We start from the raw sequence: 22,822 nt of genomic DNA on the forward strand, positions 1-22,822 counted from the left end.
TCATTTATAGACTTGAGTTAGATCAGTGGCCTCAACTGAAGGCTAATTTGGTCCCCAGGGGACATTTGATACTGTCTAGAGACATTTTTTGGTTTTTTTTTAGAGAGAGAGAGAGAAAGAGATAGGAAGGGAGAGAGATGAGAAGCATCAACTCATAGTTGTGGCACTTTACTTGTTCACTGATTGCTTCTCACACATGCCTTGGGGGGGAGGGAATCAAGCCAAGCCAGTGACCCCTTGCTCAAGCCAGCAACCTTGGGCTCAAGCCAGCAACCTTGGGCTCAAGCCAGCAACCTTGGGGTTTTGAACCTGGGACCACAGTGTCCCAGGTCAATGCTCTATCCACTGCGCCACCACCAGTCTAGAGACAGTTTTGATTGTCACAACTTTCAGCTTGTTACTGTCATCTAATAGGTAGAAGCCATGGATGCTACTAAACACCTTATGTACAGGACTGCCCCCACAACAAATAATTATCTGGCCAAAATGTCCATGGTGCTGAGGTCGACAAATCCTGGGTTAGAGGGACTTTGTGAATATAACTTAGGATCAGCTGGAATTAGAGGAAGGAATCAAGAATATTGGGACACTGACAAAATCTAAGTACATGAGAGTTTAAATAATGTCTCATTTTGGATGCAGAATGTTTTAAATCAGCTTCACCTTATTTTGAACCCAACATCATTTCCCATAAGTATAAAACCTTTTCTGTATATTCTCTACACAGGAGAAATTTTAATACTGAGAGTGTTAAAACCCTTGTTAAGTAATTCTAATATATAGTTCACCAGATTTTCAGATTGACTAAGAAGTGAGAGAGAGGCATCTGGTATCCTGGGTGAAGAAGGGTAGACAGGAAGCTCCCTTTTCTCTCTTTTCACCTGAATGTGACGAAGGGATTCAAACTCCTGAGTGAATAACCCAAGGTGAACGATTTCTAAGAAAGTGATTTTCTATTTCAGGAAGATGCATAATAAATATAAATAGAAAACACTATGATTAAACACAAGAGACAAAAAAGAGCTCAAAGGAATTGTGCCAACAAGACAATACGTGAATAAGAATCAACAACTTATATTGCTCCTTTCCTCTAAAGAACTTTAAGAACTCTCATAAAAGAGTAAAACAGTACCTCCCCTAAGAAACTATAAGTTTCTAAGGACAAGTACCACTTCTTTTGTGTTATTTTCTCTTCTTCATAGTTGGGAAATACATCGTGTAGACAGTGGTAGTTTCACAATCAAAGTTGTTGCTCAAATGACTTATTGATGCTGAATCTCTCTTCTATGGAAATAGGAGAGAAGTATAACTTCTGTCCTCCAACTCAAGGGAAAATGGAAGTGTCTGAAGGCTGAAGCTTAAATAAGTAATGTCAAAACAACCAAAGAAATAGGACTTGGAGAAATGTCTATAGTGAGGCAAATATAAACTAGGGGAAATTTTCAGAAATATAAATCCTCAGTTCTACAAAGAAAATTCACTTTATTCTGACAAGCACAATATTGAATTCATGTCTTTAGCTCTGCTTCCTCCCCGAACTTCATTAAAATAATAGAAAACAGTTTTATTATTATTTTTAGTATAAATTAAGAAAAACAAAAAGAACAAAAGTGGAAGATGAAAAGCAGAAGGCAAGTAGTAACTGAATTACTGAGCCCTAAACCAGAATTAGAGAGCCAAGAAGCAACCAGATTTACATTACAAAAGCCTAAAGAAGAATTGGTGATAGTGAGGATAAAGGTAGAGCTAAAAACAAGAGAAACTATTAAAAACCTGAGAACAGTTAGATTCCCAGATTCCCCCCCCTCCCCCACTGTAGTGGAAGACTAGAAGTTTATACTCTTAGGGAGACTCTATGGACTGGGGACACTAGGCTCAGCTGAGGATAGGAGTACTGAAACCAAAAGTATCAACTGAAAATTCTATAATCTATGTAGAGATGACCTAGGCCTCTTTACAACTTGACCCCAAAACATAGGTCATAAAAGTGTCCTGCCTGGGGAATCTGACCATCCAAGATAAAAGATCTAGAAATACCAGTCTTCCCCAAGGGCAGAGTTCAGTCAGACACCCTACTGTAAAGGTCTGGTTGACCCCAAACTTCTAACCAGCTTTTCAGTGCCTTACTTTAAAATATAAGCAAGCAACTAAAGATTATCAGAGATTTAAAGAAAATATCTAACATGGTGCAGTGAATAGAGCCCTGGACTGGGACACTGAGGACCCAGGTTCAAAACCCTAAGGTTGCCAGCTTGAGCGTAGGTTCACTGGCTTGAGTGTGGGATCATTGACATGACCCATGGTCACTGGCTTGAGCGCAAAGGTTGCTGGTTTGAGCAAAGGATCACTGGCTTGGCTGGAGCCCCCCTCCACCTCGGTCAAGGCACATATAAGAAAGCAATCAATGAACAACTAAGGTGCCACAACTATGAGTTGATGCTTCTCATCTCTCTCCCTTCCTGTCTGTCTAAAAAAAATAACAAAAAAATATCTAATATGAAAAAACAAAACAAGCAATTTAGAGGAAACAGAAAGTACACAGAAAAAAAAAAGCTTCAAAAACAATCCATCAATAATATCCCTAGAGAGATCAATGAGAAATGAAAAGACATTGCATCATGAAACAAGAACAGGATGCAACAGAAAGGGAATAAAAAAGCTCTTGACAATTAAGATTCAACTCAAGAATCTCTCCAGAGATCCTGACTTCATGTTTCTCCTCTATGCAGATATTTATTTTACTCCCTGCTTTTTGTCTCATCTATTAAAACTAAATGCCTTGAGTTCAGGGACACCTCTTATTTGTCTTTGTATCCCTAGTGCCTAGTGCTGAAGACACAAGCAAGCAAAGTTGGGGGGTTATGAACTGACATTGTTTCAAGGGACAAGGTGCTAAATACCCGTCTTGGCTCGCTAGCAGACCGCTGCTGCACCAAATCAAGGGGACTATAATCAAGAGGAGTACTCAGAAGCATAAAACCTCTGGGGCTCTAATACTCCCCATGCCCTAACACCTCTTCTTTCTTTCTTAATTCTAGGGCTTCCTTGAGTCTTCCTACTTAGCCAATCCATGTGGCCAACAGATACTCCTTCCTGGCGTGGGGGGTGGGGCTTGCCTGGCTTTTCCAGATACAGCCTCTGAGTACAACTGAGGCAAAGAATTCCAGAGTTCTTTGAGAAACACAGTGTGTTCTGACTTCAAAGGCACAGCTGACTCCTGGATCATCAGTCAGAAAATTAAAACCACTTATGTATGCCACGGCCTAGAAATTTGCCAGCTTGTTCATTATGAGGGGAAAAAAATACATGGAGGAGAATGCTCACTGGGATTGCTTTCTGAGTGGCAGTGGTGGGAAGCAGCCCCTGACACAGAAGCCAAGTCAGGGAAATCAAAGGCCCTTCAGACAGAAGAGGAAGATACAGAGGAGCAGCTGGCCACTATGAAGCTTGGGACTCTTCACCAAAGGCATCTTTGTTTGGGAATACCTGAGCCCTGCCCCTTGGATCATCAAGGTTCAAAGGCAGAGGCAGATTTAACAGCAGGCACACCGGGTGCATGCCCTGGGCCCCAACTTCTGAAGGGCCCCCACAAAACCCCAACCTGACACGTTTTTCTAATGACAAGGGGTCCAATATTTTCTTCTGCGCCTGGGGCCTCAACTGACCTTAATCTGTCTCTGTTCAAAGGTACTTAAATTATCAACCTTTGGGTAATGTCTCCCAAAAAGAAGTACTTACGGTCATTAGGAAAAGGTACAAGGTAAGAAAAGCACTGGATATGATAGCTTCCTTTTCACCTTGATTTCCTTTATCCCATGCCTACAATAGCTTCAGTTGCCTACAGAGTCCATGAAACAAGAGACCTTCCCATGCCTTCCTGAAGAACAGATAAGGGAAAAGCTCTGTGGAAGAAGCCCTCCTTTGTTCCCTTCTTAACTCCAGAGAGAGACAGAAAGAGAGAGAATATACAGCACAGAGCTTTCCAAATCTAGCATACAATGGCCCCAAGTTCCTACTTGTTGAAACCACTGTCCCATGTAGGGTACCACTGAGCCTGGTTTACTCTGGACTTTCCAGGGTCCAGCAGTGAGAAAATCTCATGTCCTCCAGTCTTAGGCAAACATGGATAGTTAGTTGGTCACTCTAATGCCATAGTGCTTTATTCATATCAGTCCTATGCTTATCTCACCCTCAAGAAGAAACAACTCATGATTCCATTTTCTGAACCTCTTATTGGCCTATAGAACCTGTAAACTCATTTGACCCTTAACTATAGCCTGATACGTCAGGAAGTATGACTCCCCCAATCCCCTCATCCTCCATGATATGATATGGAGATACCAGTATCTGGCATGTTGAGACCCGGGTCACAGAGCACGTCACAAGTTCATATAGCTCGTGACAGACTCGGTAGAATGTGGGCTGCCTAATTCAGGGGGCTCTAGTTACTAGACCAGGGTTTTTTAATCTTAGTACTATTTTTTTTTTTTTTGTATTTGTATTTTTCTGAAGCTGGAAACGGGAAGAGACAGTCAGACAGACTCCCGCATGCGCCCGACCGGGATCCACCCGGCACGCCCACCAGGGGCGGCGCTCTGCCCACCAGGGGGCGATGCTCTGCCCCTCCGAGGCGTCGCTCTGCCGCGACCAGAGCCACTCTAGCGCCTGGGGCAGAGGCCAAGGAGCCATCCCCAGCGCCCGGGCCATCTTTGCTCCAATGGAGCCTTGGCTGCGGGAGGGGAAGAGAGAGACAGAGAGGAAGGAGGGGCGGGGGTGGAGAAGCAAATGGGCGCTTCCCCTATGTGCCCTGGGCGGGAATCGAACCCGGGTCCCCCGCATGCCAGGCCGACGCTCTACCGCTGAGCCAACCGGCCAGGGCCAATCTTAGTACTATTAACACATTTTAGGCCAGATAATTCTTTGCTTTGGGGGCTATCCTGCACATTATAGGATTTTAGTTACATGATAATCTCTAGCACCACCAATCCCAGTTGTGATGACCAAAAGTGTCTGGAAACACTGTCAAATGTCTCCTTGGGGGGAAAAAGTCACCACCCTGCTTGAGCATCATTGTATCAGAGAATCATTACCTTCTCTAGAACTTTCCAGCATCCTCTCTTTTTTCTCCTCCTATTGCCTACTATAGGAAAATATAAAATTTTATTTTGGCCTTGGACAGATTATAAGAGTATATGTAAATTCACCCAATGGCTGGGGTTACCATGCTTGGCCAATTTTCAGTTTTCACACTGGTGGGAAGATTTTATGTTCTGCATTGTCTGTGGCTGAACAACGACCAGTAAAACACTGGCCAATGTTAAGAATGCCTGAAAACTGCAGCTCAAGGTGCCAGCACGCCCCCCCTCCCCGAACAGAGCAGCAAGTGCCTTCCTCACTCTAATACAAATTATACCCTTTGACTTATTATTTTTTTAATCTTAGCACATTTGGAGATCTAGGACTCTGAGTAATGTTAACAGATTCCTAGACACAGTTCTTCCTCTGCTGCCTCAGGTCCCACTGTGCAAAGTGGCACACTGGATTCCAGTTAGTTTGGGGTTTGCTGGTTATCCAACCCACTCCTCCCCAGAAACAGCAAATAGCAGAAGCCCAAGATGTTTACAGGAAAATAGAAGAATTCATATAAGGACTATATGTGTCATTTTCTATCTTAGTGAATTCTTTGCCGGAGAAAGGAGTAATAATAGCTCTTCTTGGTGCCTAGAAGATGCTCTAAAGATAAAGAGCAGAAATAAAACATTAAAAAGACAAGGGGGTTCAGGAAACTCATCCAATCTGAAAACAATCCAAGCACCATGCTTCTATTTGTAAAAAGCCTTAACTTCACCAGGCCCTGGCCGGTTGGCTCAGTGGTAGAGCGTCGGCCTGGTGTGCGGAAGTCCTGGGTTCGATTCCCGGCCAGGGCACACAGGAGAGGCGCCCATCTGCTTCTCCACCCCTCCCCCTCTCCTTCCTCTCTGTCTCTTTCTTCTCCTCCCGCAGCTGAGGCTCCATTGGAGCAAAAGATGGCCTGGGCGCTGGGGATGGCTCCATGGCTCTGCCCCAGGCAACAGAGCGATGCCCCGGATGGGCAGAGCATCGCCCCCTGGTGGGCGTGCCGAGTGGATCCCGGTCAGGCGCATGCGGGAGTCTGTCTGACTGCCTCCCTGTTTCCAGCTTCAGAAAAAATACCAAAAAAAAAAAAAAAAAAAGCCTTAACTTCACTTGAGAAAAATGAAAACTTGGGAGCTAAACCAAAGGGTACTCTCTATCTACTTGGCTTCAGAGCAGAGAGTAGAAATTCCAAACACACTAAGTGTCACTGGAGACAAGTCTGATGACTACCCTATTTACTTGCTTAACAGTTGCCATGACAAAATGACCACACCTAGACCTCTGGATCAAGAACATGGAATTCTCTGATTCTAAATGCCTGCGATGCATGTCACCACTGCCTGTCTTTCTGTGAATTTAGAAAGAAAGAGAGAAGGAAAGAGAGAAAGAGAGACAGAGAGAAAGGAAGGAAGGTAGCAAATAAGCAAGTAAACACAGGAAGTCAATTTCGCCTCCAAAACAGGATGAGACAACCCTAGAGAATGACACAAAGGACTGGCACGGCTCAGCTAGAGGAGGAGCCCTGGAAGGCTTTAACTGCACAACTGAAATAGTCCCGGTATGGCATCAGGAATTTCTTTGGTGTGCATGTGTGTTTTAATTATAATTAATGAAACACAGCTGGGGGAAGAACAACCACCACCACCTCCCAGTGCATGAGGAAACACACATCAGCCACAGGCATCATGTATCTGAAGCACCAGTCATTTCAGAACAGATTGTGTTTTTTCCTCCAAGCCTGAAGTCTGCCTCTTCACTGAGGTTTGGCCTTTATAAAACCCCAGGGAGTCAATGCAAAGCTCTCTCTGCCTGAACTGGTCCCTCATATTACAGGCATTTAGGACTCTGCTTCCCTAGAGCACTTGCTCTAATCATACACAGGTAGATCAATCCAAGAACTGATACAAAACCTTGAACCGTAACTCCTTTCCAATATGCACATACTAATTGTACAAGGCAGGCCGTGATCCTTGCCATTAGGTTTGGGGTCCCTAGTTTGCTGCAAATGGGGTCAGTTGTGCTGGTGACCTAAGCCTCGGCTGGTCTCTCACAATTACCCTCCAAACGAAGCTAGTTAGCTGACACAGCTGAGAAGGGATCTTTTTTGGAGAAAGTGTTTTTGGCTCATTCAGGATTGAAAATAAAGAGTGTGAAAAAAGAGATGGGTGGAGGCACCCCCAATGGGGACCATGCACTGTCCTTAACCTTAGCTCAGTTTGACTGCTGACATGACTATGGCCACAAGCTGCCAAATGCTGCTTCCCTCTGCTTGTTTAAGAGCCAGACAACCCATCTGATTTACCGAGTAGAGCTCATTCAGGACCTTCATCAAATCATCTTGGAGCTGCTGGCCGACTTCTTTACTCTGCAAGAAAAGAGAAATGAAGGTTAATTGGGAAACAGAAGGAGGACGGAGCAGGCAACAAAGGCAAGGGCAGCACTGGCTCTACAAATAACACAGACTCAATTAAGGCCCATTATTTAATCCAGCAAATCAGATAACTGCGCAAAGTGGCACGATCAGACCCAATTATGGTCAGATTACTCAAAGAGTTTTAATAAAATGAAACGTGCCCCTTCTACAGCCTAGCAAGGGCAACTGTGTGGAGGGAAAATGAGTGGTAGCCTTTGATTTTTCAACGGGCCCCCAAAGAACAGGCCTGAAAGCCACACTCTACCTAGCAACTGTTGTTAGGTGGAACAAGTTTTCTCAGAGACTAGTAGTCAAGCATTCCCGAGACTTGTGGAGGAACGATGTAAAGTAGGATGAGACTGGAAGTATATAAACATCCAAAGACTTCTAAGTACCTAATGAAGCAGGAACAGTAATCAAGCAGGAAGAAGTTAGATCCTAAATTCACAAGGCAGTGGTACCTCCATAAAGACTGGTTGTGAGATCACCTAAAATGTTCCTCGATTATGATAATATATGTTATGGGAACTGCCAACTGGTTAATCCTTAGTAGTGGTGGCTCTCAGCTTTCTGCTGCCACAAGCCAGAACTAACTACACAGAGAGAAGAGTAGAAAGAGAGAAAAATGAGGAGCAGAAAGGAAGAGCCACGCCTTCTACACTGTTTTATGCCAAGCCCAAGAGAGCAGAAGATAAAACTGACTGACATCACTGGGTCACTGAAGAGGAGCCCTCATTTTATCTTCTACCAGCTCCTTCTAGTTCTTTTCTGCTAAAAATCAGATAGATACCAACAATGCTCTTCTAACAAAAGGTATTAACACCACCCCCGGCACAGCTCAGCTCCCAGGCAAATAAAGGAAGAGGTCTTGCATGTCAGACACATAATCATTTAAGATCTTGCTTTTTTAAAAGATGTATGACTTTAAGAACACCTTTTTTCTGATTACAAAAGGAATACATGTTTATAGTTATACATAAAACTGTAAAAAACCTCAAAAAAGGAAAAAGTAACTTAATTTCTACCACTAAGAAACCATCACTCTAGACTTTGTTACATATTTTTCTAATCATCTATGATTTTTGTGAGATTGGAATTACATTTTACATTGTAACTTATTCACATAGACATATGATGTGAATATTTCCTTACATATATTGTTATTCTTTATAATCTTATTCATTATAAGATTATACTTATGTAGCTCCTATTCTTGGACATTTGGTTTGTTTACAAATTTCTATGATAAAACATGCTATATTATTAAATTATTTGTACATAATCTATGCACACTCCTTTCATTATTTTCTCCTAGAAGTAACATTGCTAAGTCAAAGACTATTTACTCACTTATACCACGAAACTGCCCTTGACAAGAAACTAACAATTGACAATACCACCAGAAACATGTCAGAATATCATTTCATTTTTTGTCTTGACAATTTGTTATGTTATTCTACTGTCATTTGCAGTCCTTTGATTCTAGTGAGCCTGAACTTTTAAAACAATGTTTAGGAGTCATTTTCATTTTTTGCTTATACTTTGCCATTTTTTTATTATGGAATTAATTATGGAATATAACAGGTGTGGCTTTGTCATGAGTTGACAATAAATTTTTTATACCTAGTGGTAATGTGGAAAAGGGTGGAAGGAGCCCTGAATTAGCAATCACAAGAACCTCCTATTCCTAGTTCCTCCACAATCAGAGCAATAACTTGGGACAACCTGGTTAACCTCTCTAGTCTGTGTTTTCCTTTCCATAAAAATGAAAGTCTTGGCTTCAATATTCCTAAGGTCTTTCCCAGCCTCTCCCATTCTATGATCCTTTATAATCTTTTGTCTGGCTTCTTGAGTCTGTGTTAGATTCAAACCCCACCCACTTTAGGGTATGGCTTGTTGGCTTTATACTCCATAGAGTAGGAGATAATGAGCAAGTTCTCCTCAGGGACAAAGATGCTCTATAAAATAGATGGCTTGGGGGTTATCTTGCCAGTTATATTTACTATTCCCAATGCCTCTCATCCAATGCCTTCAACCACTGGAAGAGGCCACAAGAGGGAATGTCTTTCATCTAGGAGCACACATACCAGGTTCCCCTTCTCATTGTGAGGACAGCTGAAGGCCATTGAAGCAGCAGAGGTCCAAGGAGGTGAAGTGAGGCAAAATGACTCACCAACCAGCCCAGAGTCAGCAACAAGGCCAGGAAGTGACCATGAGTATCACTTCCAAGCACCCTGCCCTCCCACCTCCGGACTAATTCCCCCTGCCAACCTTCCACCCTCCCTTGCCACTGCCTTAGGTTTAAATGGCAGAGGTTGTAAGAGAAAGTTCCCAATCTTCTACCTTGTTGCTTACCCATGACTTAAATAACTTAGCCCCCAGAGTAGGGGAAAGGGGTGGAGAGTAAAAACATAACTAATAAAACAGCAATTAAGCCCAGGCAGATGTTTCCTTTCATGTACTACCAGTTGGAAAAGAACCGACTCAACAGATCCCTGTTTATTTGAACAGGCTGCTGAAGCGATCCTGACTTTAGGCTCCCCTCTGGCTGAGGGTTGGGCTGGTCTGGGGACACACTGGTAGCTGGCCGAGTTAAAGTGTCCAATAAAGCTGCCCCCAGCAATCCGGAGCAATTCTAATCCAAGGAGAGAGGCAGGATATATCCAGTGCTACTCCTTCCACAGATTAAAAAGGCCACCCGTTATCTATGTATTTCAGAAACTTTAAGTTTGTGCCTTTGGTAGCAAGCATGGCCCCAGCATCCCAGGAAGGGTCTCCATGCTGGCTGCTCTTAGAGGGGCTGTCAGAGCTAGGGAGCTACAAGGGGACCCCACCCAAAGACAAGAGGAGATTTATTCCTGGGAACAACAAAACCTGATGAGATAGAGTACATGACAATACAGATTGTAGAGCCTTTCCGTTCTCTATAAAAAGAGCAAGGAGTTTGTAGGCAGGCAAGAAAGAGAGAATTTACAGAGCAGTCTTTGTATGCTATCACATATCCCGCATCTCTTTTCTTTAAAATTTCTTGGAAGAGAATGAGTCATCTAAACATTGCAGGAAACCAACTAGAAGTCGAGGGAAAAAATTACTTTGAGTGAAGTTTTTCTCTTAAATGTTTGCATAGTAAACTTCAATTGGAAAAAAAAAGGATGCCTAAACTTAGAAATTAGATGTGACACAATTAACAAAGCTGGGATAGGAAGTGCAATAGTGTGCTTAGGCGGGGATCTTTTATTCTGAAACTCACCACAGCCATTTGGCCAGAGTGTGCTTCATGGGCCCCCACTCTGGCTGCCGGGGCGGGGCTGATCGGAAGGCAGTGAGATTGCAACAGCTCCTGCCAGCTGTGCGCTTACAGAATGGGTAGGGAATCCTCCTTTTCCACCAGATAACAGCAAAGGACAACAGAACTGAAACGCACAGCCTCATTTCCGCAAGGCTAACGTTCCAAAGCCTTCTCACTCACCAAAAGAACGTAGCAGCAGAAATATAAGGAAACAGGAGGCTGCCTGATCTGGGCTGTCAGGACACTAGACACTCATCTTTGAATCAATGTATTTCCTGAGCTTGAATAGGTTTGTCTATTAGCATTTCCCAAAGAACACTGATTATGAAAAGGTTTTAAAACCAGACCTTATTAGGGAGATACTATAAAAGCTGTATTATTTGAAAGGCAAAGTATTATTCCCTGTTAGTGAAAGAAAAAAAAAAAGAGGAAGGCACGTCTGCCATGTGGTGAAAGCTAATTTCAGCCCAGTCCCAAGGCTGAATCAGTCAGCAGGTAAAACAGTAGGGTCGTTTAGTTCTCTGTCAATCAGCCTAGGTCAGCAGTTTTCCAAAAATGAATTTTCAAGGGCATAGATCTTCCTTCATCAGTGCTAGCACCCACCCCCTCATCCCCAACCCAAAGATACTTCTGAGACCAACTGTTAAAAAACAACAACACCAGTTTGAAACCGAATTTACATTTCTAGATTTCAGGGGAAAGGAACACAAACCTACATGAACCTCTGGCAGCAGAAGCACCACCAGATGTAGAGTGACATGACTTCAGGGACACTCACTCACCACTTCAAAGAGGCCAAGTTTCATGAGCTGGAGATCTGCCTAAAATGCTTTTGGTGGGGAGGACAGGGCTCAAAGGAGCGGCTGCTTGGCACCAGGGCCAGTGCTAGGTGATGGTGGGCACTGTGTCTGGCCTCTCCCCAACCTAATCCAGCCTATCAAAATAAGTGGTGTAGTGTGAGGCTGCAGGGTGTAGAGGGTAGTGGTCCTGAAGGTCAGAGCCCAGGAAGGACTTCCAGATATCCCCTTGGCCACACTACCTGTGTAGATAGAGAGGGACGTCTCTGTGCCACCTTCACTAGCTGACAAAGATACCACGTGGTGACTCTAGGAAAGCTGTGTTCCATTATGACCTTATACTCTAGGGACTCAAAAGAAGTATAAAATACAAATACACTGAATTGCATAGTTCTTTTTTCAAAGTTTTTTGTTTTTTTTATATAGGGGTAGGCTGGGAGCTGCCACAAGAGGGATACCTTAAGTGTTTTTACTTGCTGATAATAGGGTATAGCAGGTTTTCAAAAAAATACATTTTTAAAACTGCAATCCAGTAGAGTAAGTGTTTATAATAGTACTTGTTAGGTGCAGTGCAGTTTGTTATTTCCTATTCTTTTCTATTTTTTTGTTAGTCATAACTTACCAAGTTCACTTTACAATTCATTAATGAGTCATTATACACATGTTTAAAAAGACTAGGTACACAATAATTGTGGAATAAAGAAAATAGTGGGTTAAGAACTGAGGCCCACCAACCAAGACAGATGCTAAATAACATGCCTTCTCAAGGTGGCTGACGAATGTTTGAAGCAGGTTCAATTACTAGATCTTGGCAAGGGAAATGATGATTTTAAAAAGTGAGCAATAAAGAGTTTGTTGGCAAATATTTATAGAACATCTATTATGTGTCAGGCAGTTGTGATTTGACTGGGAATATAGCAGTACACAAAACAGTTTAAAAGTTTACAATCTACTGAGAAAGATGGACATTTATCTGATGTCTGAGCCTATCAAAACACAACTCTCCTAATCTCGTCATTACTAGGAATGGAACTTCTAAAGTTAGTTTTCTAGTTCAAAAATAATTATTTTTCTATCTCACCCAAGAGGTTTCCACATTTTAACTTGACTCCAGAACAAGCTAGATGTTGAATCTAGCTTGCCAACAACAAAATTTGATTTTAAAAAATCTAGCTGTTACAGGCCCTGGCCGGTTGGCTCAGCGGTAGAGTGTCGGCCTGGTGTGCGGGGGGGCCCGGGTTCGATTCCCGGCCAGGGCACATAGGAGAAGCGCCCATTTGCTTCTCCACCCCCTCCCCTCCTTCCTCTCTGTCTCTCTCTTCCCCTCCCGCAGCCAAGGCTCCATTGGAGCAAAGATGGCCCGGGCGCTGGGGATGGCTCCTTGGCCTCTGCCCCAGGCGCTGGAGTGGCTCTGGTCGCAGCAGAGCGACGCCCCGGAGGGGCAGAGCATCGCCCCCTGGTGGGCAGAGCATCGCCCCTGGTGGGCGTGCCGGGTGGATCCCGGCCGGCGCATGTGGGAGTCTGTCTGACTGTCTCTCCCCGTTTCCAGCTTCAGAAAAATACAAAAAAAAAAAAAAAATCTAGCTGTTACATAGCAAATCTTTTTTTTTAATTTGTCTAAGTTATTAATAGATATTTCAGGTTATGATGATATTGCTTCAGTATAAAAGCAGTCACATTCTATTTTTAAGAATGTCTTGAGCTTCTCAGCACCACAAAAAAAATCATCTTACTTGTAGCTCCCTTACTCAGAAGTGAATGGGTATACTGTGACATCATATTTTAAAAGAAAATGTCAGAAACCTGATGCAGTCTGAAACCCAATACCTGTGTCAGAATTCGCTTTCTGAAGCACAACTGGTTTCACAATTAAATTCCTATTTAATTATCCAAAAAACCTAGTCTCAAAACAAACAAAAAAACCCCAAAACCACCACAAAAATTTGCCCTGGGCCCTGGCCAGTTGGCTCAGTGGTCAAGCATAGGCCTAGTGTGTGGATATCCCAATCAGGGCACACAGGAGAGGGGACTATCTGTCTTTCCCACCCCTCCCCCAGTTCTCTTTTTATATATTTTCCTCCTGCAGCCATGGCTTGATTGGTTCGAGTGCATCGGCCCTGGGTGCTGAGGACGGCTCTGTGGAGCCTCCACCTCAGGTGCTAAAAATGACTCAGTTGTGAACATGGTCCCAGATAGGCTGAGCATCAGCCCCAGACTGGGGGCAAATGTGGGAGTCTGTCTCTCTATCTCCCTTCCTCTCACTAGGAAAAGAAGAAGAAAGAAGAAAGAAGGGAGGAGGAGGAGGAAGAGGAGGAGGAGGAGGAGGAGGAGGAGGAGAAAAACCCCCACAAAAACCAAAATCCACCCTGAGGAGGAGGAGGAAGAGGAGGAGGAGGAGGAGGAGGAGGAGGAGGAAGAGGAGGAGAAAAACCCCCACAAAAACCAAAATCCACCCTGGCTGGATAGCTCGGTTGGTTGGAGCATCGTCCTGATGCACAAGGTTGTAGGTTTGATCCCTGGTCAGGGCATGGTACAGAAACAGATAGATGTTCTTGTCTGTCTCTCTCTAAAAAAATCAATAAATAATTTTTTTTAAAAATCCCAAAGCTGGGCCCTGGCCGGTTGGCTCAGCGGTAGAGCGTCGGCCTAGCGTGCGGAGGACCCGGGTTCAATTCCCGGCCAGGGCACACAGGAGAAGCGCCCATTTGCTTCTCCACCCCTCCGCCGCGCTTTCCTCTCTGTCTCTCTCTTCCCCTCCCGCAGCCAAGGCTCCATTGGAGCAAAGATGGCCCGGGCGCTGGGGATGGCTCTGTGGCCTCTGCCTCAGGTGCTAGAGTGGCTCTGGTCGCAATATGGCGACGCCCAGGATGGGCAGAGCATCGCCCCCTGGTGGGCAGAGCGTAGCCCCTGGTGGGCGTGCCGGGTGGATCCTGGTCGGGCGCATGCGGGAGTCTGTCTGACTGTCTCTCCCCGTTTCCAGCTTCAGAAAAATGAAAAAAAAAAAAAAAAAAAAAATCCCAAAGCTACTAAAATATGAAGTCATCTAAAACTGAGAGAAACTATAATGTTTAAAGCATTTCTCTGTCTTCCATGGTGCCCAGCCCACTGCTGTGTTCACAGTAGCCATAAAGTAATCAGTTGTTGAATCAATTCAAATTTTAGTTTAGACTTAAACACTAAGCTTTCATGTAACAAGAAGAATATAATGCCTGACCAGGCGGTGGCACAGTGGATAGAGCGTTGGACTGGGATGCGGAAGGACCCAGGTTCGAGACCCCGGGGTTGCCAGCTTGAGCGCGGGCTCATCTGGCTTGAGCAAAAAGCTCACTAGCATGGACCCAAAGGTCACTGGCTTGAGCGGAGGGTTACTCAGTCTGCTGAAGGCCCGCGGTCATGGCACATAAGAGAGAGCAATCAATGAACAACTACAGTGTCGCAACAAAAAACTGATGATTGATGCTTCTCATCTCTCTCCGTTCCTGTCTGTCTGTCCCTATCTATCCCTCTGACTCTCTCTCTGTCCCTGTAAAAAAAAAAAAAAAAAAGAAGAATATACCTGTGTTTTCTTTATATACATTATTAAAAGAGGAAACTCCACTGGACATTATCCCATGAACGCCCTCAAGTTACAATTCACAGATGAGCCTTAAATGCTGAAAAGACTCTTCCAGAGGCAAACAGCTATTCAGTGCACTATCTGGGACCACATGCAATGTTAGAAAAGGGTGAAACATGCAGGCTCTGGAACAGGATTTGAATCCTGCTTCCTTTCCTCAATCATATGACTTTGGGTAAATTTTTAACCACTCTATGCCTCAGCTTCTAAATCTGTAAAATAGAATAATAATGAGATAATCCATACAAAGTGCTTAAAACAGAATCTAGCACCCAGTATGTTTAATAAATCTTAGCTATTACTAATGTTAGAATCTAGCCCTTTCGACACCCATTGAGTGCTCATTCCACCACACTGTGCTGCCTCCTTCTGCACCCTCAGAACGTGTTCATGATCATGATATGTGGAATTGGGTAGGTAACCAGAAGCTAATCCCTCCAATGGAGGAGTTCTATCAACCTTCAGGAAATAAAATTCTATTTTTCCTTATACCTGCTGCTGCATAATCTATTCTCTTCCCCAGCTTCACTTAAACCAAAGTAGCAATCATCCTGTAAGAAATATGCAGTTTTCCTAAGGGGGAGGGGGAGAACTAACCAAACAAAAAATCCATTAGGTGTTTAGCAGAAAAGAGGAAATTTGGTAGGTGGGAGGAGGTACAGAAGAAACTAAGGAGGATAGAATTACTTTCTATCTCTCCAAGTAGATTAAACAGAAATGATCCTTCCAGGCGGCACAAATGGGACTTGGTTCAACTGAGTTTGTATTTTAAATACCCAATGTAAGAGATCCCTACAGCCTAGGTAAGTGAAGACAAGGACTGCCCATTACCAAGTTCTGGTTTAATGAAATCTAGGAACTTTCTCCTCTAGGACACTTATTTCTGAAAATCCATTTTCTTAAGGCTTTTCCAAAAGTTCCAGAATGTATGAGTAGTCCGAATTGATAAACCACCGTAGTGCTAGTGGCCATGGGAGAAAATCCATTCATTGATATGACAGTGAATTCTGTGGATTAAGCTCCTACCTTCCATGGATTCTAACTATGGTTGGATGACCAGAGCCTTTTGTCAGGAAAACACATTATTTGAACAAGACTCAGTCCCCCTGGGCTGGGGCAGGGGTGGGGGACAGGAAGAGTATGATGGCCCTCTGCTCTCCTAAGACCTCAGATGGAACAGTCTGAAACACAATACTATAAACAGTCTGAATGTTCCTCCATGTTTGTTTCAATCTCTTGGAATGCACATTTCTAACACTAAGAAAACAAGCTGAAAACAACATCCCTTAAAAGGAAAGAGACAATCAAGTCTAAAGTTTTTTTGTTTTTAGGTGAGAGGAGGGAGATAGTGAGGCAGACTCCCACTTGCGCCCTGACTGGGATCCACCCAGCAACCCTGTGTAGGGCCAATGCTCAAGTACTGAGCTATTTTTAGCACCTGAGGCCAATTTGCTTGGACCAACTGAACCATCCTCAGCACTCAGGGCCATGCTGAAACCAATGGAGCCACTAGCTGCACGAGGGAAAGAAAAAGAAAAGGAGGAAAGGGAGGGGGGAGAAGCAGATGGCTACTTCTCCTGTATGCCCTGACCAGGAATCCATCATGGGACGGCCATATGCCAGGCAACGCTCAATCCACTGAGCAACCGGCCAGGACTGAAGTTTTATTTCTTAAATCACCACTGTGATCCTTTTCTTGGCAAATTTATGTCTTTAACTCTTTTGAATAATGATTTCAAAGGGACTGTAATAAAGTCTTCAGGTCCTGATCTCTATAGTGTCAAAGCATTTCTTGAGGCTATACTGAAGATGGGTGATCACCACACCTCCCATTTTTATAGACATAGGAATGGTGTCTAGGTGACCATGGCGCCCTTGGGTAGACTGGGACACAGGAGACAAAAGACACAAAGGTAAAGAGGCAACATGAGAGTACAAATCTCTCAGCAGTTGTAAAATGAACTCTGGAGGAAAAATAATCAATGGCTTGGAAACTGGGCACGAAGAAATAAAAATAGAGCCAGATGATAAGGTTGTTGCAAGCATATGCCTTCCTACAATAAGAAATTCCAGGAGCTGGGGGATGAGAAGAATGCCCGTGTGGTTCCCAAATGGCTGGGAGAAGATTGGAAGGACAGGAGTTAAAAGAGCTCATCTGAAAGCTGGCAGCATAAAAACAGAGAGGAGGGTGCCCTGGGACAAAGTTAAACAGTCAGCAGCACTGGTACCGGAAATGCCAAGGGCACTGGGAAAATTGCTGATTAAATACTTTAAGAAAGAGGAACCCAGCAGCCACGTCAACTCATAGAGGAGTCTGTGTAGTTTTAGTACTTTCTGAGTTGCCTTAGAATCCAATTCCACTGTCAAAGGAGAAAAAGAGGCTTGAGAAGATTCAGTGATGGAGAGAGCAACTTGTTGACACTCCAGGTGCCAGAATTGGACCCAAGAGGGTCCAATTCTGGGAGACTGGGTAGAGACCTTTTCTGGCAGAGAAGTAGAATGCATTTCTTTGGGGCTGGGGTGCAGATCTAAGTTGGGAGAGCTACAGTGGTGATCTGCAACCTTGTGTCCTTGTCCACACTATGTCCACATGCACAGTCACTCCCATCAGTCATGGTCCACCTATAGTTTAAAAAAAATCTATATCCTTGGATGAGGCACCTTCCCCTCTTGCTAGTAATCACTGACTTGTGAGAAAGAAAACGTTCAGAGTTTGGAACTGGCAATTTCCAATCTCCAGCTCTGATTTCTCACCCAAGAGTTTCAATTTTTCCTCTTTACTTTATGGTTTATAAATGTTTCAGGTACACTTGAAAACAATGTGTATCTGGCTGCAGTTGTTAGGCAGTGCCCAAATATGTTAGTTGTTATTTAGGCAAACTGATTTTCTTGTTTTGTCAACTTTTTAAATTATTCACTAAAACAGGCGTATCAGTGGGGCTGAAGATTGCCTATTTCTCCTTTAACTGTGCCCATTTCTTATTTATATACTTTGTAGTTTTGTTATTAAGCATATACTTCTTCCTGGTAACCTGAATCTTTAATTATTATTAAATGTCCCTCTTTATCTCTAATACTTTTTGCATTAAAATCTACTTGGTCTGATTTTATCAAAGGTCTCTTTTTTCCCATCATTTTGCTTTAAACTTTTCTATATCCTCTTATTTAAGGTGTGTCTCTTTTCTTACAAGCAAATATACTGCACTTTTATTTAAAATATGTCTGACAATCTGGTTTTTAATTTTACATGACTCAATTTGCACTTGTCATTACTGATAAATTTAGGTTTAAATGCACCCACTGGCTATATGCTACTTGTTCTACCTGTCTTTACAGTCCTTTACCTCTCATTTTTTAACTTCCTTTTTCTCTTCCATTTAAAAAAATTCAGTGAAAGTCATTTCTTTTTAGTATATATTCTATGTTTTGACAAATGCAGAATCTGCAACAACCACCATAATTAAGACACAGAACAGTACCATCATCCAGCAAATAATCTTTCATGCTTCCTCTTTCCTTTGTAAGTCAAACTCTCCCAGCCTTAACTGCTGGAAGCCATTGCGGCGTTCCATCTCCCTATAGTTTTGCCTATACCAGGATCTTTCCTTTCTTACCTTCTTTTGGGCTACTTTTATTCATCAAGTTATTCCCTCTCTTATATTGGAAGAAATACTAGTTCTCTAGTGGTAACCTTAAATTACAACATATATCCTTGACTTGTAAAAGTCTAATATACCATATTTCCCCATGTATAAGATGCTCCCATGTATAAGACACACCTTAATTTTGGGGCCCGAAATTTGAAAAAAACTGTATTATATAAAGTTATTGAACTCAAGTTTTATTCTTCATAAAATTCATACAACTCCTCATCTGCGTGAAAAAGTGGGAAATGCAAGAAAAATCTACAACCACTTTATAAGAAGCACCCAGTTTTTAGATCCCAAATTTTTTGAAAAATGGTGCGTCTTATACATGGGGAGATACAGTAAGTTAATTCTCTCACCACTTTCTGGACAATACACCTATTTCCCAACCTCTACCTATACATAGATTCTATTGTTGCCATTTACTTTAATTTTATATACAGGGTGGGCAAAAGTTGTGAGTAAGCGAAAAAGAGTTTATTCTTGTATTATTATGTATTAATTTGTATTTTTCCATACAAACAACTCTAAATCTACTTTTGCCAACCCTTGTATGCTTAAAATCTCACATTAAGTTTTTTTTTTCCAACCTACAAAACTTTATTCAGATTTTTCCCATTGTCTTGTCTTCTGCAGAAAGAATTTTTCAGGGTTGGGATCCAACCCAAGACCACCTGTTACATTTCAGTTGTCATGACTCTTTAGCCATCCTTTATCTGGACCAGTTTTAGTCTCTGTAGCTCTTAACGTTAACATTTTGAAGAGCTGGGAACAGTTTTTTGTAGAATGTCTCTCGATTTCGGTTTGCCCGATACTTCATTAGATTCAGATTACGCATAACTGGCAGGAATACCCCAGAAATGATGCTGTGCTCTTCTCACTGATCCTATCATATGGCAGGTGATTGTGACTTGTCCTCATATTGGTGATGTTAACTTTGATCACCAAGTCCTGAACATGTTCTCCAAGTTTCCCTAATGTAAAGGTATTATTTCCCCCTTTGTAATAAAGAACTAACTTATGGGGAAAGTATTTGAAGTTTTGTGAATATCGTATTCCTTATAGTATATTGATGGCTCTTGCCTGAATCAAATTATTATAATGATTGCCAGATAGTGATATGAAAAGTCTATCATTACTTCTGCATTTAATTAACATTTTACTGTATGTGTTTTCCTTCTCCCTTAGTTTTTTACTTACGTTAATAGGGATACATGTTAGAATTATGTATTCTTAAAGAGAGATCATAATAATTGGTTCTTTTTATCTCTCAGAACTGCTATTGAGATTGTGGCAGATTAAAAATGGCTATAGACTGGGTGAAAAAAGTGAAGGATTAAGGTGTACAAATTCGTAGCTGCAAAACAGTTACAGGATGCAATGGACAGCACAGGGAATATAGTCACTATTTTAATAATTATGTATGGTGTCAGATGGATACTAGACTAATCAGCGGGTCACTCTGTAAGTTATTTAAATGTGTAGACACTATGTTGCAAACCCGAAACTAATATAATATTGAATGTCAACTGTAATTTTTTAAAAATTAAAAAGAAAAAATATGGATACATGGATTCTGATTTTATTTAATGGGTTTTAATCCATTATTTGTTATACCAAATGGGTAACAACCATCTTAAAGAAAAATGGAAAAGAAAAAGAGCCAAATAACTTTTAGCTATAGTACTTTCACTTTCCTCAGGCTGAATATAAAAGGACAAAAAGAATTGCAAAGAAAACTTAAATTTGACCTAATGGGTTAGTAGATTTATTGCTAATAGTGGTGTAGGGTGTAGCAATTCTGAAACAAGTTTATGTGTATCGTAGAATTGAGCAAAGGAGTAAATATATTGATTTTCTTGGGAGTCAGGCTTCTCAGTGAGCGAAAGGAGCTACAAATATAAAATAGAGGAAGGCAGGAATGACATGAAATAGCAAATTTTCCCAGTCTGCTCACTGAAAGGACGTGAGTAATGATCACCTCAATAGTCACGAGGACACCTCCCTTCCAAATCTTAGATTCTAATATCCCCATTAAAAAGAAGCAGGGGCCCCTAGCAAAATGGCTGAAATCATGGTTGATTTTATAAACATGCTAAACATAAGTTTGCAGAGATGGATTAAGGTCAGTTGAGGCCCCAGGCATAGAAGAAAATACTGGGCCCCTTAAAAAAAAGAGAGAGAGACAGACAGGGAAAATAAAAATATACGTTAACCATATTTTTAAACAAATAAAACATATTATGTACTATTAATGTTAAAATTGCACACATGAAACCAAACTTGGTGTCATAAGAAGAAAATGTAGAGATGGGGTTTTGCAGGGCCCTTCAGAAGTCAGGTCCCAGGGCGCGCGCCCGGTGTGTCCACCATTAAATCTGACTCTGTAAGTTTGTCTGATAACCATTACATGAGTCTCCTGTGGGTCTATTGTTTTTTCTTTTATTTTCTTCTCTTGTTTTCTTTTCTATTTTTTTATTTTCTTTTCTTTTTAAGTGAGATGAGGGGAGATAGAGAGACAGACTCCTGCATGCATCCTGACTGAGATCTACCCAGCAACCCTCACCTGCGGCCGATGCGTCAATCAAATGAGCTATCCTCAGTGCCTGAGGCCAACACTTGGACCAACCGAGCTATCCTCAGAGTGCAGGGCCAGAGGGACAAGAGACTGGAAAGGTGAAGAGGGAAGGGAAGATAAGCAGAAGGTCGCTTCTCATGTGTGTCTTGACTGAAAATCGAACCCAGGACGTCCACACATGGGGCTGAGGCTCTATCTACTGAGCAAACCAGCCAGGGCTGTTGTTTTTCTTATAAGTACTCTATATCCAAAACAATGAGAGAGATATTAGGTCTAGTATCTTCCACCAAAGAGGATTTAAATTTGCTTTTAACCATTAACTATCCTAGATCACCTTAATCGAATTAGAGATTAAGATCATTTAAAGGTAGGCTTCATTCCCCATAGGACTGCTGAAGTCTATTTCTTTTTTTAAATTTAGAAAATTAAATTTAATTGGGTGACACTGATCAATAAGAGTACATAGGTTTCAGGTAAACATTTCTATAGCATTTGAAGCGCTGATTATATTCTGTACCCATCACCCAAAGTCAAATCATTTTCTGTCACCATTTATTTGTCCCTTTCTTATTCACCCTTCTAAACTGAATCCCTGTGTGGTCCCACAGCCTGGAGTAGTTTACCAGGGCTCCTCCTCCTTTGCCTAGAATTCCAATTTTTATCCTGCTAGTACTACAAGGCTATTGCAAGCTCTGCTCAGCTTCTTGTCCCTCAATGTCTTTTCTAGAATAGCAGATACCTCTTGGGGGAAAGCAGCTCCAAGAAGCAGAAGGGTTGAGCTGAATGACCTAGGCCTAGGCTGTCATTCTAGAAGCACAACTCAAAGCTTAAACTTTGAAGACAGAAATTACGTTATGTTGCCTGACCTGTGGTGGCACAGTGGATAAAGTGTCGACCTGGAAATGCTGAGGTCGCCGGTTCGAAACCCTGGGCTTGCCTGGTCAAGGCACATATGGGAGTTGATGCTTCCTGCTCCTCCCCCCTTCTCTCTCTCTCTCTCTCTCTCCTCTCTCTCTCCTTTCTAAAATGAATAAATAAAATAAAAATAAAATTAAAAAAAAAAAAGAAATTACGTTATGTTTATGTGTAGCCTGCACCAGGTCTGGTGCAATGTTGCATACCTAACAACTACTAAAATATGCTTTGTATGAGAGAATGGATACGAGTGAAAGTTAAAGCTTATCATATTTATACTATATTTTAAAGTTGTCAATTTCCCAGGACATGGTAACCAAAGTATTCTGGTAAGACAAAAGAGAAGAAAGCCTGAGGTTTTAAATATGGTTGCTCATTACTTCCTTAAGAACTTTTCAAAAACCATATTCAAAAGGCAGGAGAGGGCTGAATCAACCTAATATAAAGGCATC

General features: G+C 42.2%; 1 protein-coding gene across 6 annotated transcripts in view; it reads right to left on the reverse strand.

The window, feature by feature from the left end:
- Nucleotides 1–22,822, reverse strand: part of SRGAP2 (SLIT-ROBO Rho GTPase activating protein 2) — a 275,486-nt gene that overhangs the window by 74,327 nt on the left and 178,337 nt on the right. For all 6 annotated transcript variants that reach the window (XM_066361906.1, XM_066361905.1, XM_066361907.1 and 3 more), the window contains exon 5: nt 7,418–7,480. In XM_066361906.1, coding sequence (XP_066218003.1) covers nt 7,418–7,480 — 63 coding nt within the window. The remainder of the gene's footprint in view (nt 1–7,417; nt 7,481–22,822) is intronic.

This window comes from Saccopteryx leptura, chromosome 2, assembly GCF_036850995.1.
Source record: "Saccopteryx leptura isolate mSacLep1 chromosome 2, mSacLep1_pri_phased_curated, whole genome shotgun sequence".
Classification (NCBI taxonomy): domain Eukaryota; kingdom Metazoa; phylum Chordata; class Mammalia; order Chiroptera; family Emballonuridae; genus Saccopteryx; species Saccopteryx leptura.